Source organism: Trematomus bernacchii, unplaced genomic scaffold (assembly GCF_902827165.1).
Source record: "Trematomus bernacchii unplaced genomic scaffold, fTreBer1.1, whole genome shotgun sequence".
Classification (NCBI taxonomy): Eukaryota; Metazoa; Chordata; class Actinopteri; order Perciformes; family Nototheniidae; genus Trematomus; species Trematomus bernacchii.
Genome location: NW_022987698.1, coordinates 5267815 through 5283509, shown reverse-complemented (window position 1 = coordinate 5283509; position 15695 = coordinate 5267815). Strand labels below are relative to the sequence as shown.

The following is a 15695-nucleotide window of genomic DNA, read 5'->3' as shown; positions in this document are numbered from 1 at the left end:
TGTGGGTAAAGGTGAACTCAAGTGGAAAATAGAACTGTAATAACTGACAGGGCCTCTATTCAAAATAGGGCAACTGGGTGCATTCGAAATACTGGGGCACAGACCGCTCCCTCTCTCTCTGTGTGTGTGTGTGTGTGTGTGTGTGTGTGTGTGTGTGTGTGTATGTGTGTGTGTGTGTGTGTGTGTGTGTGTGTGTGTGTGTGTGTATGTGTGTGTGTGTGTGTGTGTGTGTGTGTGTGTGTGTGTGTGTGTGTGTGTGTGTGTGTCAGGTAAACGTCACAGTTTGCCGAGAAAGCCTCTGCGGGCGCGCACACACACTTCCTCAATCCCCGGAATCACAGAGCGATAAACGAGAGGAAGAGAGAGAGAGCACATTTCGTCGTGCTGCGGCGATAAAGACAGCCCCGAGTTTGAGGTGAGCTTGCTTTTATTAATTATTATTATTTAATTAGATGTTGTCGAGTTTTCGACAAGATTTGGGTTGTTTTAATATTTAAAGTTTGCAAAAAAAGTTGCTCAAACTACTCACTCTTCGTATTTCTATGGGGAAACAAACTGTAACCGTTGTCGCTAACGACTGAAAACGTTCGGTAACTTACAGTAACGTCCACACACACAACAGTAGGCGAATGGAAACAGATATTGTACGGCCATTAGAACAGTGTCACTAACGTTTACCAACTAGACTAGTTTCTCTGAATAAAATAATATTTGCGACCAAGTTTTTCCGTTGTTCGTCTTGTTAAAATAAACCGAAATGGGACAAAACCTGCTACCTGTCAGATGTTATGGTGTCCCAGGGTCTGCTATGAAGAAAAAAAAAGTGTTCTTAGTTTATCAGACACTGACAGGTGAAGTGTTACGGCTCGGTCAACCGATCGATACGGGCCACCACTTAATGCTATGCTAGCTCTCAAAATGTGTGACCCTTCATTAATACAGTGGGGTCACTTTACACTTAGTTATTTGTAATTTGTAGATTGGGTAAAACTAACAGCACATAGGCCTACAGTATATCTGTGTTTACTGCATCTGTGTCTGTTCCCTTCATAATGACAGGTCAGGTCTGCCCCTACCCCCCTGGCATTGTGATGCTTTAAAATAGGAAGCATGGCAAACATGTACTCAATAAGTGGTTACTATTAAAACAGTATTGGCGACATTGGGTGATTTGGCCCAATCATCAAAAAGCCCTAATTAAAACAGAAAACGTATATAAAGTAATTTAACAAATCAACTGACTAATTCAATAAAAGCACATGTGAAATATGTCAACAAGTATAACTTGACTGCTATAAACGCAGTGTTAACTATTAGTAATCAATTGTGCGGTAGCTGTATGTAATTCCAGTTCAGGCCACAGAAAATGTTGTCAGTACAAAGATGAGGAGGAATGTGGGCAGGTCTGGACAGCAAATAAAACGGAGTCTTTCCTAATATAACAACATTTTATATTGACAGGTATGCATCCTAAAAATCTGGTGTCTAACTGTCTTCTGAGACTTGAACTGAGTGACTTCTGAAAGTGACAATCAACCACATCCTTTCGAGAGAGAAACGTTGCAAGATGAAAATCAGATGCACTGATTGGTTGATGCTCATTTTCCTCACATGGTTATATGGTCATGTGTTTGTATAACTTACTGTAACAGCTGTTCTGGACTATTGTATTGTTTTGTAAAGTTGTTAAGTCTTCAGGCTTCAAAACTTGTTGCAATATGTTAAAGCAGAGGTAAACCGTGTGTATGTGTCTCTGACTCAGAAAAGAACATGTGAGAAATGTTTTCCATCACCATCAGTAACAGTGCTGGCTGCCATTTTAATGAATGAATGAAATCTTTATTGCCCGTTGGGGGATTTGCTTTTCATAGAGAGCACAAAATAATCTTTTAACAAGCCCAAGAACAAAACATAATATGTCACAAACTCACAAAACATATTGTCAGAAATTGATAAAGGACATTGTGTATGAGTTTAAAAAGGTGCTGAATTCTTGTTAAGCAGCTGATTACTGCATGGGACAAAATATGTGACACGTCCTTTATTATATATCCTGAGTCATGAAGAAAAAGTGCATATTCAAGTCTGAGAGGGGTGTGCTATGATATTGTGAGCTGTCATGTTAGTGATACTGCACATGCTTACACTGTGAGGTGGTCATAACAACCATATATACAGCAGTTCACTGAACAAGCTCCCGCTCATTTTTACTGTTATTTACTTCTCTCTTTTTTCCTGTCACAGTGGAGGATGTGTAGTCCCCTCCCCAACTTACTTACAACACTTTTGTGTTGGTCATTACTGCAGTTATCAGTTAGTAGGTTGTTTAAAAGGAGCATTCTAAATGTAGGTAGTAGTTACATTATACTGGTGCCTGGGACATAACTACTGAATTGAACAGATGGAACAAATCGAAGCTGCACATGGACAGTTTGCTGGGAAATCAATCACTACCGCCCTCAATAAGTCAGGGTTTGCTATTGATTAACTCCCAAAACCCTGACATCACAGCTCACAGCAGCAGTGGGGGAGTGAGTGAATATGGTCGTTCATCACACTCCACTCTTTGTGCAAACTTTTCTTTTCCCTTGCTTTTTTTGTGTCTTACTTTTCTGGTCTCAGTGTGGGTGGTTATGAGTTCAGTATTCTGAATACCAGCGAGGCCTACTGTGGTGCACTGCATGCTTGTGTTTGGATTAGCGACATGTTGAGGCTTGCTCAGCCTTTATAGTACAGGAAAACACCTCCACTGTTGCCTTTTAGAAGCTACACAGTCAAACAGGCACAGTGACAGGGAACTAAATAAGCCACAGAAGCTTAACAGAGGCACATTGACATTGTGGTTGTATTTTATACTTCAAGGTGTGGACAAAACATGCAAGACAGCATGCGTGCGACTGAAGTGCCATTGAAGTTCATGTGTGAGACTTACTGTATGGGCGTCACCTTTTCCATTGCACAAAACTGGTGAAGCAAAGGCTGTTACAGAAACACTTGTGGTTCCATCTGTGGCACATGAGAGCTTATGCAAACAGCAAATCATGAATGCAGCAGCTTGTGCCCGGCACAAGGATTTTATTGATCTCTTGACACTATTGTCATATATTCCAGCTCTTTTTGTGTGTAATGTGTGTGTTTGGGATGTGAGAAGTGGGTAAGATGATACAAAACTTGCTTTGTGTTTAACTAATTATATATAAATGTCACCAGGGTAACGCTGTGTTTGTCTGTTTCTAAAAACAGGTGACCTTGGTAGTCGTCACCATGGCTCCTTTCTTGAGGATCGCCTTCAATGCTTACGACTTGGGCGTCCTTCCTCCTCTGGCCGACCCGCCTTTCTGTGCCATCAAGTTGAAGGAAGCTCTGACAACCGGTGAGAAACTATTCCTTAGCATACACCAAACTGTCTTTTACGGAAGTACTTTCTGCAACTTCCTTCTTATTTACTACATTTGAAAACAAAATACTTATTTGTTGTCCCTGTGTTTATCTACCTTTCCCTAGAACGAGGTAAGACCCTGTTACAGCGGAAACCCACCATGTACCCGGCTTGGAAAGCCTTTTTTGATGCCCACATCTACGAGGGTCGTGTGCTGGAGATACTGCTGATGAAGACAGCAGAGGAGCCGCTGGCTGAGGTCACCGTGGGAGTGTCTGTCCTTGCTGAGCGCTGTAAGAAAGCCAACGGGCGCGCTGAATTCTGGGTAGGTCATTACAGATTGTCCTCTTTTCCTGTAGTGCAATCTTTCAGGCTGTCTGAGTGTAACCTTCTGTGTGTCTAACTGAGTGTTCCTGTGTTCAGGTGGATCTTCATCCTTCTGGTAAAGTGATGATGGCAGTGCAGTATTTCCTGGAGGAAGTGGATTCAGGTATTGGAAATACATTGGAATCATTGTATTTCTTTTTTCTCTGCTTCGGTAGCTACTTTCTGTAGCTTTCTGGTTAGCATTGATTTCTTAACATTTTGAATATAATCACCAAATCTTCTCTTTGGTTGGTTTTATATCCTAATTATTCCTTTATTACACTACATTTTTAATATTACAAAACAACACAACATGTTTTTTCTTAATAATTATTTATTTCTAGAATGTAATATCCAAACAACCTACCAAATGTCATCAGATTCTTTAAAAAAATCATTTTAGTTCAACGACAGATAATCAAACAGGATTTTACAAAAAAACAAACTAAACCCAACATTTTTTTAGGGAACTAGTTGGAGATGTCTGGTATCATTTTACTAAATTACATATTGTTATTGTCACATGTTTGTAGTAGTATTAGAAGTAGTCAGTGCTACTACCACATTACCAGATTGGTAGTATGGGGTACACATTGGTTACCTCATGTTTTTTAAATGCTTTGCGCCGGCGACAGGCCTATTTTTATAATTTCATCGTAGTTGTTATTTCTTTGATTTTTAAACATCCCTACTTACAAACACTGTCCAGCCATTTGTCAGTATTTTCCCTTCATTAACTTTATCATTCACAGGCTTCATATGTGACCAATTCACTGGGTCCACATTGGTTATCATTAAGGCTATCAGTTTATTTCCATTGCAGTATTGTGGGAGGACTGATGTGTGTTTCTCTTCGTATCCTACAGAGAGTAAGGAGGCTGCCAAGGATGAAGAGGGTCCTACACTGCATCGCAGACGTGGGGCCATCAAACAGGCCAAGGTCCACTTAATAAAGAACCATGAGTTCAGCGCCACGTTCTTCAGACAGCCCACTTTCTGCTCTGTGTGTCGAGAATTTGTCTGGTTAGTTCAACCTATTTCCCGCTCTATAAACAAACCTTCAAGGCAACTAAGGGGAACTTGTAAACCAAAGAGGAGATTAACTGATAGAGCAGACAGAACGACACAGTGAAATTAACAACAGAGTATTTAGGAACTTCCTCATATTTGGAGGCATTCAACACTCGATGGCTGGTTTATGTTGAAGAACATTTGACAAACTGGTTGCTAATAATGTTAATGATAAAGCCAATGAGGTTAAAGGTGGGGTAGGTAAGTTTGAGAAACCGGCTCGAGATACACTTTTTGTTATATTCCATGGAATGCTCTTAACATCCCGATAGCAATGAATATCTTAAGTGCTTTGACAAAAAATTAATAAAAAAATGTCATCTGTGGAAGCCGTAATACTGTAAAAAGCACGACCAATCATTTGAGCCGGCCCGGCTAAAGTAACTGGATGGCCTACCTGCCTGTCAGCCTTCCATCTGTGCACAAACTTATCTCGTGCCCTCATTGGTCATGTGCGCGTTCGTGTGTGTTGGAGGAGGGGCTCTGTAAGGAAGTGGCAGATTTTTTCCGGTTGTGTATTTTCAAATTCTAGCGCACTCGAGCTGGTTTCTCAAACTTACCTACCGCACCTTTAACCCATTCTTGATGTTTTAGAAGTTGTTTGTCATTGTTTAATGGCTATAGATGTGCTTCTAAACTTGGTATCTGGAGAGGAAGTTTATTTAAAAAGGAAACCCTGAGACACAAATCAGCTTGGTTGTACTGCAGCTGTTCATTATCACTAACTAAGTGAATAATCAGCACACCATTCACAGTCACATGATCAAACAACTTTACAGACTGACCTATTTGACTAACTTTGCCTCCCACAGGGGACTCAACAAGCAAGGCTATAAATGCAGACGTAAGTGTACAATAATATAAAAACACCTGTGCTTTGTGCAATTCTTGAAATGGCAAGCTACTGATTGAAAAATACATACTTCACTGTTCATTTGCCTCGACATTGTACACAATATGTTCCTGAATCAAAGTGTACAAATCTCTTTCATCTTGGTTTTCTATCAGAGTGCAATGCAGCCATCCACAAGAAATGCATAGACAAAATCATCGGCAGATGTACCGGTACTGCTGCCAACAGTCGGGATACTTTGGTACGTATCACATATTTGTGCAGTACACCATGTACTGTTAGCGTACTCCATATGTCTCACAATTTCATTTAAGTGTGGGCTTTTCTCACTCTGGTGTTTTGTTGTAGTAAAGTATCCTACCATACCAGTTGGAAGGATGATGGTCCTCTAATGGAATAGAAGACACCAGTCAGGGTCCACATCCAATCAGAAGGCTTTTGAATGATTATTAATATTTTTGGATAAAGATGATCAAAGACCAACTGATCTAGATAATGGTTGATTCAAGCACACACATGGGGTGTGGTCTCAGGGAACTACTCTAAATCAGTGCAGAGGTAGACCTGGCAACAAACCAGGAACTTCATATCCAACAGTCTAGTCACTTCTGACAGTTCAAGCTAAGAGAGGGAAGCAGACCATAAAGCAAACAGGAAATAGAAAATGAAGCAGGTGCGGAGGCCTGCGAGCTATCACAGGCGACTAATTAGAGATCCTCTGCCTTGGGTTATTCATGGAGATGATGTGTCCCGTTTGTCCCCACAGTTCCAGAAGGAGCGCTTTAAAATTGACATGCCCCACCGTTTCAAGAACCATAACTACATGAGTCCCACCTTTTGCGACCACTGTGGAAGTCTGCTGTGGGGTCTTGTCAAACAAGGACTCAAGTGTGAAGGTACAGTGCCAATATGATGCACTCTTTGTTGGAGTGTCGGTGTACTTTGTTCTTAAACAATTTGTTGTTTTCCCATTTGTAGATTGTGCCATGAATGTCCATCACAAGTGTCAGGATAAGGTGGCCAACCTCTGTGGTATCAACCAGAAACTACTAGCTGAGGCACTTACACAAGTCAGCCAGGTGAGTTCCTGCAGACTGTCACAAATCATTCAATGAATGCTTCAATCAAGTCTCATGTCCAAGAAAAATCCAAAGAATTTCAATGACAAGTCTTTCTTAAGATACCAGATAATCATACCAATGCTTTTTAAGATATTGTGGATATTTCATAACATTATACTCAGCTATTAGTATACCAAGATTAGTTTGAGGAACATTAATGGAACTTGTTGACCAGAATCTAAACTCAATTGTAGATAAGATCTTAAAACATTTCAATGCCCTGCCCTAGGTAAAAAGACACAAGCATTATGTAAAAAATTGCACTGTTTTCTATTCAGTACAGGAGAGTATAAGGGAGCTTGGTAAAACTGAATTTGAGCATCTGGAGTTCAAGAGTGTTACATGACAAACCAGCAAAGCTACAATAGTTATAATAATGTTTTCTTAATGATAAAGTTATAGTGCATGACAAAAAACGAAAAGAAACTGTTAAAAACATCGGATCAACTACATGTCTACATTATATGATCTGCTAAAAGATCCGGCACAAATACAAATGATGGTAACAGAAATGATTGGTTATTATTTTGCATGCATGTTGAAGAAGCTGTAGATCACGTGTGGGATAAAGCAAAAGAGTGACAAGAAACATGTAGAAAGCGTTTATAAAACATGTTTATATTAGGAGATAGTTTGGTGATTGACCTAAATACATCTTCAACACAGGGTCAGTGGTGAACCTAACCAGGATGTTAGCCTGACCCCCATCCCAGCTGTAACCTTGACCCCATTTAAATCTAGCACTTATTTCAGCCTATTTATATTATGAATACCAGTCCTAACCCTGCTACAGCACATCTGTAGATTGCTTTACACAATATGATGTAGTGATTACATAACAATCAGTTTATTGCTGGCTAACATATTAGCTTCCTGCCCTGGTGTGTTTAAGGACTGGCTCAATGTGGAACCTTTCAGTTACCTTGTTCTCTTTTTACAGTCAAAGAAGACAGTCATTGTTTATCGTGTGCAAATGGGATATAGCACAGCTAGATGAGTAATCATTGCTGGGGAACTATTTGTGTTTCTGTTTCATGCTTATTTTTACTTTCTCTTTTGCATCAGAAATCGTCCACAAGACGTTCAGATCCAAACCTGGCTGACCTCTCTGATATTGGAATCTACGATGAAGTTAACAAGCTTTCTGGACTGGATATCAATGGTCAGTCAGTGCTCTGTAGTCACATACATTCATGTGAGCTGTATAGGCTCTGTACTAGTTATAAACTTACAGAATAATATACAAATATGTTCAATGTCTAAGATAATTTTGTAGAAATGCACCAATTCTATGAAATACTGGGATGGTTTTTTTCTGTTTTTGTTATTTATGTGTTTTTGTTCTGAGCTATCCCCCTTCTGTGCTAGAAAAACTGATACATTTTAACTATAGAAATATAACAAATACGTTTATAAACCACTAGCCCTATTCTATATTTGAATGAGTACACATTTGATCAAACTAATTAATTAAACCACCTTTATTTTAGCCTTCTTTTACATTTAGAATGACTTTACTTTCTAACTATCGATAACTATACTTAATTCTAGAGATACTGTGACTACTACTTAATACTTGAGATATCTGGAGCATCTATGTCTTGTTGCAGCTCAGTCTATTTCCCTGCACTCCCTGTCCTTTTGACGCAAGAGCATATAGTGCTGGAAAATGGAAGTGAATATTTCTCCAAGATATGATTGCCGCCGAATTTATAGATAGAAAGGTGTCATAGAAACTGCAGGTGGCTGATTTTCCTTTGAGGCGTGAAACACTCCCACATGACTGACATTTTCTTTCCTTTTTATTTGTAAACAATCGACATGTGTGCGTGGCACCAGTTGTCTCTATTACATCATGCCAGAGTCTTGTCCAGACACTGGCTTATTCTCCAAATGAATAGCTTGGTATGCCAGCTTTGTCCAAGTGTAAGCGCAAATAATTTAAGTTGAAGTACATTTAGCCTGCATAAAAATGATGGGACACAACAGATTAACACTGTGATCGGCAAATGTCCCCTTTTTGTAGATGTCCTCATGGCAGTATCAAGGCAGTTATCAGACAATACTGATGTTGGGCTAAAAAAATCGGTTTATAACTAGTTATTTGAATAAGCCATTTTTATGTGTGCTAATTAGTAATTGTTTCTCCATCAGATGGATCTCCCTATGGCAGATTGTGGGAGGACTCCAACCCACGGCCTCAGTCTCGTATTACCCATTTGACGCGCATCAATGTTGACGACTTCGTTTTCCACAAGGTCCTGGGAAAAGGCAGCTTTGGAAAGGTATTAAAAACCATCTCACTGTGAGACTGCTATTCGACAAACAATCAAAGAGTGAGAGGATAACCAGAAGTGAATCAACCACACTCCAGGCAACTGTCTCATATACTGGCAAAATAGGCCTCTAATTGAAATGATAGCATACATCAAAAATATGTAACTCTGATCTCTTGACAAGAGAAGGTTCATGCTTGAAATTAGATAGAAAACAGTCAACAATTATTTTCTTCCCCTCTTCACCTCACAGGTTCTCCTGGCAGAGCTGAAGGGTCGTGGCGAGTACTTTGCAGTGAAGGCTCTGAAGAAAGATGTCGTGCTGATGGATGACGATGTGGAGTGCACTATGGTTGAGAAGAGGGTCTTGGCATTAGCCTGGGAAAACCCCTTCCTCACACACCTTTACTCCACCTTCCATACCAAGGTAGTCCACTTCCATCTTATTAGTGTCTTACTGTTTATTTATTGTATTCATCATCATTAGTGTAAATTGAATCCTCAATACTCAAAGTAAACATTGTCAACAGGAGCATCTGTTCTTTGTGATGGAGTATCTGAACGGAGGAGACCTGATGTTTCACATTCAGGAGAAAGGCCGCTTTGAACTCTACAGATCCATGTGAGTCACGCCTGTCACAAAGATATAACACACAGACTTTATTTGAAAAAACACACACTACCTGCCATCATTGCTCAGTGCTCTAGTGTCTCTGCAGCTGTGCAGAGACCCACAGAACAGTATCACTGAGCTGATGGAAAGCAGATAGAACTTGTGTTTACTCTCCTCGTGTGACTCTCTCCCATTATGGTTTTTTATTAGTTTATAGTGAACTCTGATGGACTGGGGCTGGAGTCTATTAGCTGCTGCACTGGCAGACTGGCCTTGTATGGACTAAGAAGCTCTCAGTGAGTCTCTTATGTTTGTATCGGGAGGTATCGGTTACTTCCACCCACCTCTCTACTCATCACACTCTGGGAATCCCTCCAGAAAAAAAACAATAGCACCCCGGTAAAGAGTGTTTTAAAGCCCAAAGCTCGGTGGCACATGTGCCAGCGCCAAGTACGTTTTCAAAAAGTCTTACATTTACAGAGACGGAAGTGAAATAAGTACTTTTACACCTACTATTGTGTAACATTTTCCAACTTAAATAGTGTCAACTTTTTATCTTTTATCTTGTCGAAAAAATAAATGTTTGACCTCAAGGACCATTAGTGCTACCATCTGTAGTTTTTTCAATTGTTGACATTTCTTTTAATCATTTTGAGCACCTTAAGGAAAGAAAAATAAGTGTAACTGTTACACTAGATTTTTTTTGTATTAGTGTCACAAATTGCAAAGCAGACTTCAATGCATTCACTGTTGTGAAGCTTGTGGTTTGTCTTGAAGAATGTCCAGACTATCAATACATGTATCATTATCATTCTTACACACTTGTATTATTTTTGAACATACTGGTTTTTGTGTTTCAAAAGCAGGTTGAACCCTGACATTACAATGGGGTTTCTCATTGCATTCCCTGTAGTTACACTTTGTCCTGGGCTCAGGAGATGACAGGAGTAATTCTCCTCTTAGCAAACACAGACACCTGATCTTGTGTTGGCATCTGCTAAAATCCTCCTCACTCAGTGACTGTATTCAGCCTGGAAGGATAATTCCCCCTTAGTGAGTGAGGAGAAAGAGAGTGGGCTGCTTCATTATCTTAGAATAATAATTAAGTTGGTGCCTGGCTTCCAAGTTGTCGCAGTGGAATTTAAAGTATCTAATGCATTCGGTTATATTGTATTTTCCCTTGGGCATCTGATGAACGGTAGAGTTTCAGATGACCTCTTTTACAGCAAAAAGTGCCTCTTCTCCCAGTGGCTACTGCTAACCTGTCGACCCAGTACTGTAGAGAGTTGCATACTACAGAAACTTAGTTGTTCAGGCAGTAGAGCAGCCTCTAGGCCTGTAGGCCATAATTACATTATCGACTCATTGTACAATATATGCACAAGACCTTCAATTTTTACGTTATGAAATCATTGTCCACAGCTCCACATTGTGGGTTTAGGTCGAATGAGAGAGGAGTTGTAACTCATTTTAAACTTATATGTAGCTGTTATATAATAGCTAATATGTTGTTACCTTGCAGTTTTATTAACAAAGATCTTTTAGAAACTGGATTGGCAGTAAATGACCAAAGAATAACTCACCCTCTATACCCCTTTGCCAAATGTTTAATTTTGTTTAAGAGCACTTTGGGGGACCAAGTGTTCATTTTGTGTTTGTCATGTGAGTTTATTTTATTATTTTAAGCCAGTTTAGTCTTTATTAGAGAGATAGTTTGAAATAAGCAAATGGAGGAGTTGACATGCGTAATGGGACCGCAGGTTCTGTGGTTTTATTTTATTATATAATGTAGCACTGTGATTTCTTGGATAATATATCGTATCGTACAATGAACTGTATATGTGTGCACCTGCTAACTTGTTCTAAGGCGGTTGTATGTGTAAGGGTTTTACGTGAGAGATACTCAGTGGATAAAACTTTGAAGTGCTTGTTAGTTGTGCATTTACAAGGAACAGGGATTTACAGGGTTAGAGCAGAGGCTGTTCTATCTCTTCTCAGGACTCATTTGTTTCCCTTGACACAGATGACAAGTGAAGCAGGTCAGAGATAGAGAGAGGCTAATTTTTCCTCTAACCGCGCCTCTCAGGTTTCAGAGCGTTATTCACCTCTCTGCTACTCCATACAAATGTCCTCCTCAATAATTCAGCTCTACACTGAACTGAGTCTGCAGTGACACCAGTGTCCAGCTGCCAACTCTCAGTGAGATGGCAGCAGCGCGGACCTGTAGCTTTCCACCAGAGATGAGTAGTTGATATCTGTCTCTCTTCGCCATGTTTGTCTCCCCAGGTTCTACTCTGCTGAGATCATCTGTGGTCTTCAGTTCTTACACACCAAAGGGATCATCTACAGGTCAGAAATACCTGTATTCATTATTATTATCAAAATATGTATTAACTCTGGATGTACAGTGCATACACTAATTCGTTTTCATGTTTTACCATAATAAAGTACAATTACAATTGCAATGAGAAAGTAAATGGGGACACTACAAAGTCGCTTGTTAAGTAATCCCACACATTCTAACACATTTTTTTCTAAAGTTTCATTACCATTGTGTGGTCATGCAGTTTGGAACAAGGACTGTTTAGGAAACTGTGAATTTGTTCATTTCTTGCAGTAAAAAGCTATCTCAAAATCACATAAACATGTAAGAGCAGTAATAACTTCTACAGTTTCTAGTAAAAAACAACATGAACATTGGTCTAAATATTCACATTGATTGATTACGTACCCAAGGCAAGATTTAGATGTCTGTAACATTTCTATTTTTATAATTGTGATAAAAGGAGTTAAACCAGCGGCTGCCTGGTAATAAAATGTAAACTTGGATTTTAAGGTCTGCTTTGAAAATAATTGTCAATTAAATGCAACAATTAATGCATAAGACTTTCAAACTCACTGATATGGTTTTCTGGCTTAAGTGGTGTTTCATTTCACATTCCCCACTTGCTGAACTTTTTAGGCACTCTTTTTTTGTCCCATATTAAATCCTCTTTCCATTTAAAAGGTGCAACCATTAAGTGGCATTTTAAGTTAATTCTGATAAAACCAAAACTGTCATATCGAACGTTATATAATTGCAAACTACCAAGTTATTACCATCTTCAAATAACTTGATTTTTTCACCGATCATGATGTGATTTTCTTTGTTTCCAGAGATCTTAAATTAGACAATGTGATGCTGGATCATGAGGGACACATAAAAATCGCCGACTTCGGCATGTGCAAGGAGAACGTGTTTGGAGAGAATCGTGCTACAACTTTCTGCGGTACTCCTGACTACATCGCCCCAGAGGTATAGTGTTTCATACTCAGATCTGCTTTCTTGTCCTGACATATTTAACTGTGCACCTGATTTGGTTTCATAATTCAGCATAAAAAACACATGTCACTGAATTTCTAAATTATTCTTATTTATAATACTTTGTTTCAACTCAGATCCTGCTGGGACAGAAATACTCATTCTCCGTGGACTGGTGGTCGTTTGGGGTGTTGCTGTACGAAATGCTGGTCGGTCAGTCGCCTTTCCATGGAGATGACGAGGATGAGCTGTTTGAGTCCATCCGCATGGACACCCCCCACTTTCCACGCTGGATCAACAAGGAGGCCAAGGACCTGCTTGAGCGGGTCTGTATCACAACCTTTCAATACTGAAGTCAAAGGGCACCATTTCTGCTCCTGGGTTAATCTGGCGTCTCCATTTTTGATTATTTTATGTTTTGGATTTAAAGCGACATGGGGTTGTATGAGGTGCTTTTCCATCTTTATGGTATAACCTGGAATACCTACAGTAGAAGGCCGCCAGTAAGCCTCCAGTTTGCAAAAACAGACTGAAGTACATTAAGGAAGCTAAGCAAAGTATTCAAAAATGTATGTTAGTTTTAGAGTATGCTTTATTAGGAACATTTTTACAGTTTTATTTAGCTGTAAAACAATCCCTTTCCTACAGGGAACTAAAGCTGTTACATCAATCAATGTTCTTGTCACAGCTACCAGACTCATTTAACAAAAATACCCCACTAATTTCACTTTCAGACCAGTTGCCTGTTCGGCTGTCTCGATTGGTTAGTTATTTTTAATGTGTAACTTTGGTTAGTTCTGAATCACGAAAAAAAAACCTTTCATGGCAGATTTGGACATAGCATTAGTGTTCTGCCGGGTGAAAATACTGTTTTTGACTGATATTGTTTTTGATTTTAAATCATTTTGCGGCTGCCCCCGTCCAAATCAGTACAGTGCTCAGCTCCTTGCCCATACTGTGTGTTTCTCCTAATTCAAAGCGTGCTGCCCTTCATCTACACTAAGTAATACAATAAGTACGTATTAAAGCCTCATGCAACCCTCATTCAAAAAATCCAAACTACCCCTTAAGGAGAATACTTCAGCTTTTTGGTTAAAGAAATCTATTCAAATCCTGTTGAATCTTGTTATTTATGTATTAAAAGCTGCTGTTTTTTTTATTCACTCTTCATTACTTACTTTTACTGACTCCCTGCAGTTGTTCGAGAGAGACCCAACTTGCAGATTAGGAATCGTGGGTAATATCCGACTACACCCCTTCTTCAAGACCATCAACTGGCAGGCCTTAGAGAAGAGAGAGATTGAACCCCCCTTCAAACCCAAAGTGGTAAGCCCCAGAATCATGTCGTTGAGGATTCAATTATGAAAAAATATGAATCATGTGCTATGTTTATAATTTACGATGAATGCCCGTTTTATATTTTGCTGAAAAACATTTATTACCAAATTACAGAAAGCACCGAATGATTGCAGCAACTTTGACCGGGAGTTCCTCAGCGAGAAGCCTCGTCTCTCCTACAGCGATAAGAACTTCATAGACTCCATGGATCAGGCGGCATTCGCTGGCTTTTCATTCATCAACGCTAGGATGGAGCAACTTTTAGAAAAGTGACGTTGCGATGACATTTGACAGACCTGGGTAACATCTCTCCTGCTTACGAGCATTCCCCTTGTTCTGTCACATAGTTAAGATTACAGTGAGCTGTTCCACAATCAGTATTTCTGTGACCTTGTTTTAAGCACAAACTATTCTCCTTGGGTACGTGTAGAAATAATGAGAGTAGAAGCGGGGCCCTTTTACTGTACATATTGATGTTATTGTGTTTGTGTGCATGTTTATTATATGTCTAGTTCGTTTTAAGCCTTTTTGAGTAATAATATGAGCAATATAAGGATTTCAAAGACAAGAGTTCAGTTCAATCTCCTGCCCTTGAAATCCTTACCTGGCACTTGACATCAGCGTTATCATCTGCAGCCATTGTGTGTTCCTTTTTGGTAACAGTTCATTCAACCAGAATGGGAATAAATATGTATTTGAGGGATAGAAACCTATAGGAATAAATTATACTGTTTACTTAAAATGTAGATATTTTTTGTGTGAATGAGTTGAGTGCATGTATACAAATCTCAGAGCAACCAAACCCTGTTAATCTATACATACAGATTAATGATGATTGTTATCTATTTTGTCTTTGACTGGATTAATCACGTCTTAATGACAAGAAGAACTTGTGAGGGTAGACTCTCCAGTGCCATGTAAAGAACACATTTTAACAGCTGGTCTCAGATGAGTTGAAAGCCCTGTCATTGTAGGGGGGCTGCAGTCGGGTACAAAAGGTCAAGTAAAGGTACGTGACTTCAAACAATGAGTGGGGAGTCATTTAAATGCTGTAAATAGACAATGTATATGTATATTGCTGTAACATGTATATTGGTTCTCTTAAGGATGTCCTTTTTTTTTACTGTCTCCATCTTTTACATCTGATTAAAAAAACAATCAACTCCCAAGTCTGGTGTGCTATTTCAAAGAAATAAAAAACATCCGCAAATCAAGATGCAACTTCAGAGGGTGCAAGCAGACACGTAATATGAAGGTTTCTTACTGTTGTATTTTAATAATCCCATTTGGATATTCATTTTGGTATCATTTTAAATGTGTTTTTAATATAATTGTGTATGTAAAATGTATTTATTGCAGAATTATTTTTGTTGGTTT

At 39.2% G+C, this 15695-nt stretch overlaps 1 protein-coding gene across 1 annotated transcript; it reads left to right on the top strand.

The window, feature by feature from the left end:
* The first annotated feature begins 268 nt into the window (after positions 1-268).
* On the top strand, positions 269-15487 carry prkcda (protein kinase C, delta a). Its single transcript, XM_034138921.1, has 18 exons — positions 269-415; positions 3244-3373; positions 3505-3704; positions 3803-3869; positions 4612-4768; positions 5629-5660; positions 5825-5910; positions 6436-6565; positions 6648-6748; positions 7856-7952; positions 8945-9075; positions 9320-9493; positions 9597-9688; positions 11966-12028; positions 12836-12974; positions 13118-13306; positions 14178-14306; positions 14433-15487. The coding sequence occupies exons 2-18, from the start codon at positions 3265-3267 to the stop codon at positions 14589-14591; spliced, it is 2055 nt and encodes a 684-aa protein (XP_033994812.1). The 5' UTR covers positions 269-415; positions 3244-3264; the 3' UTR covers positions 14592-15487.
* The last annotated feature ends 208 nt before the right edge of the window (positions 15488-15695 follow it).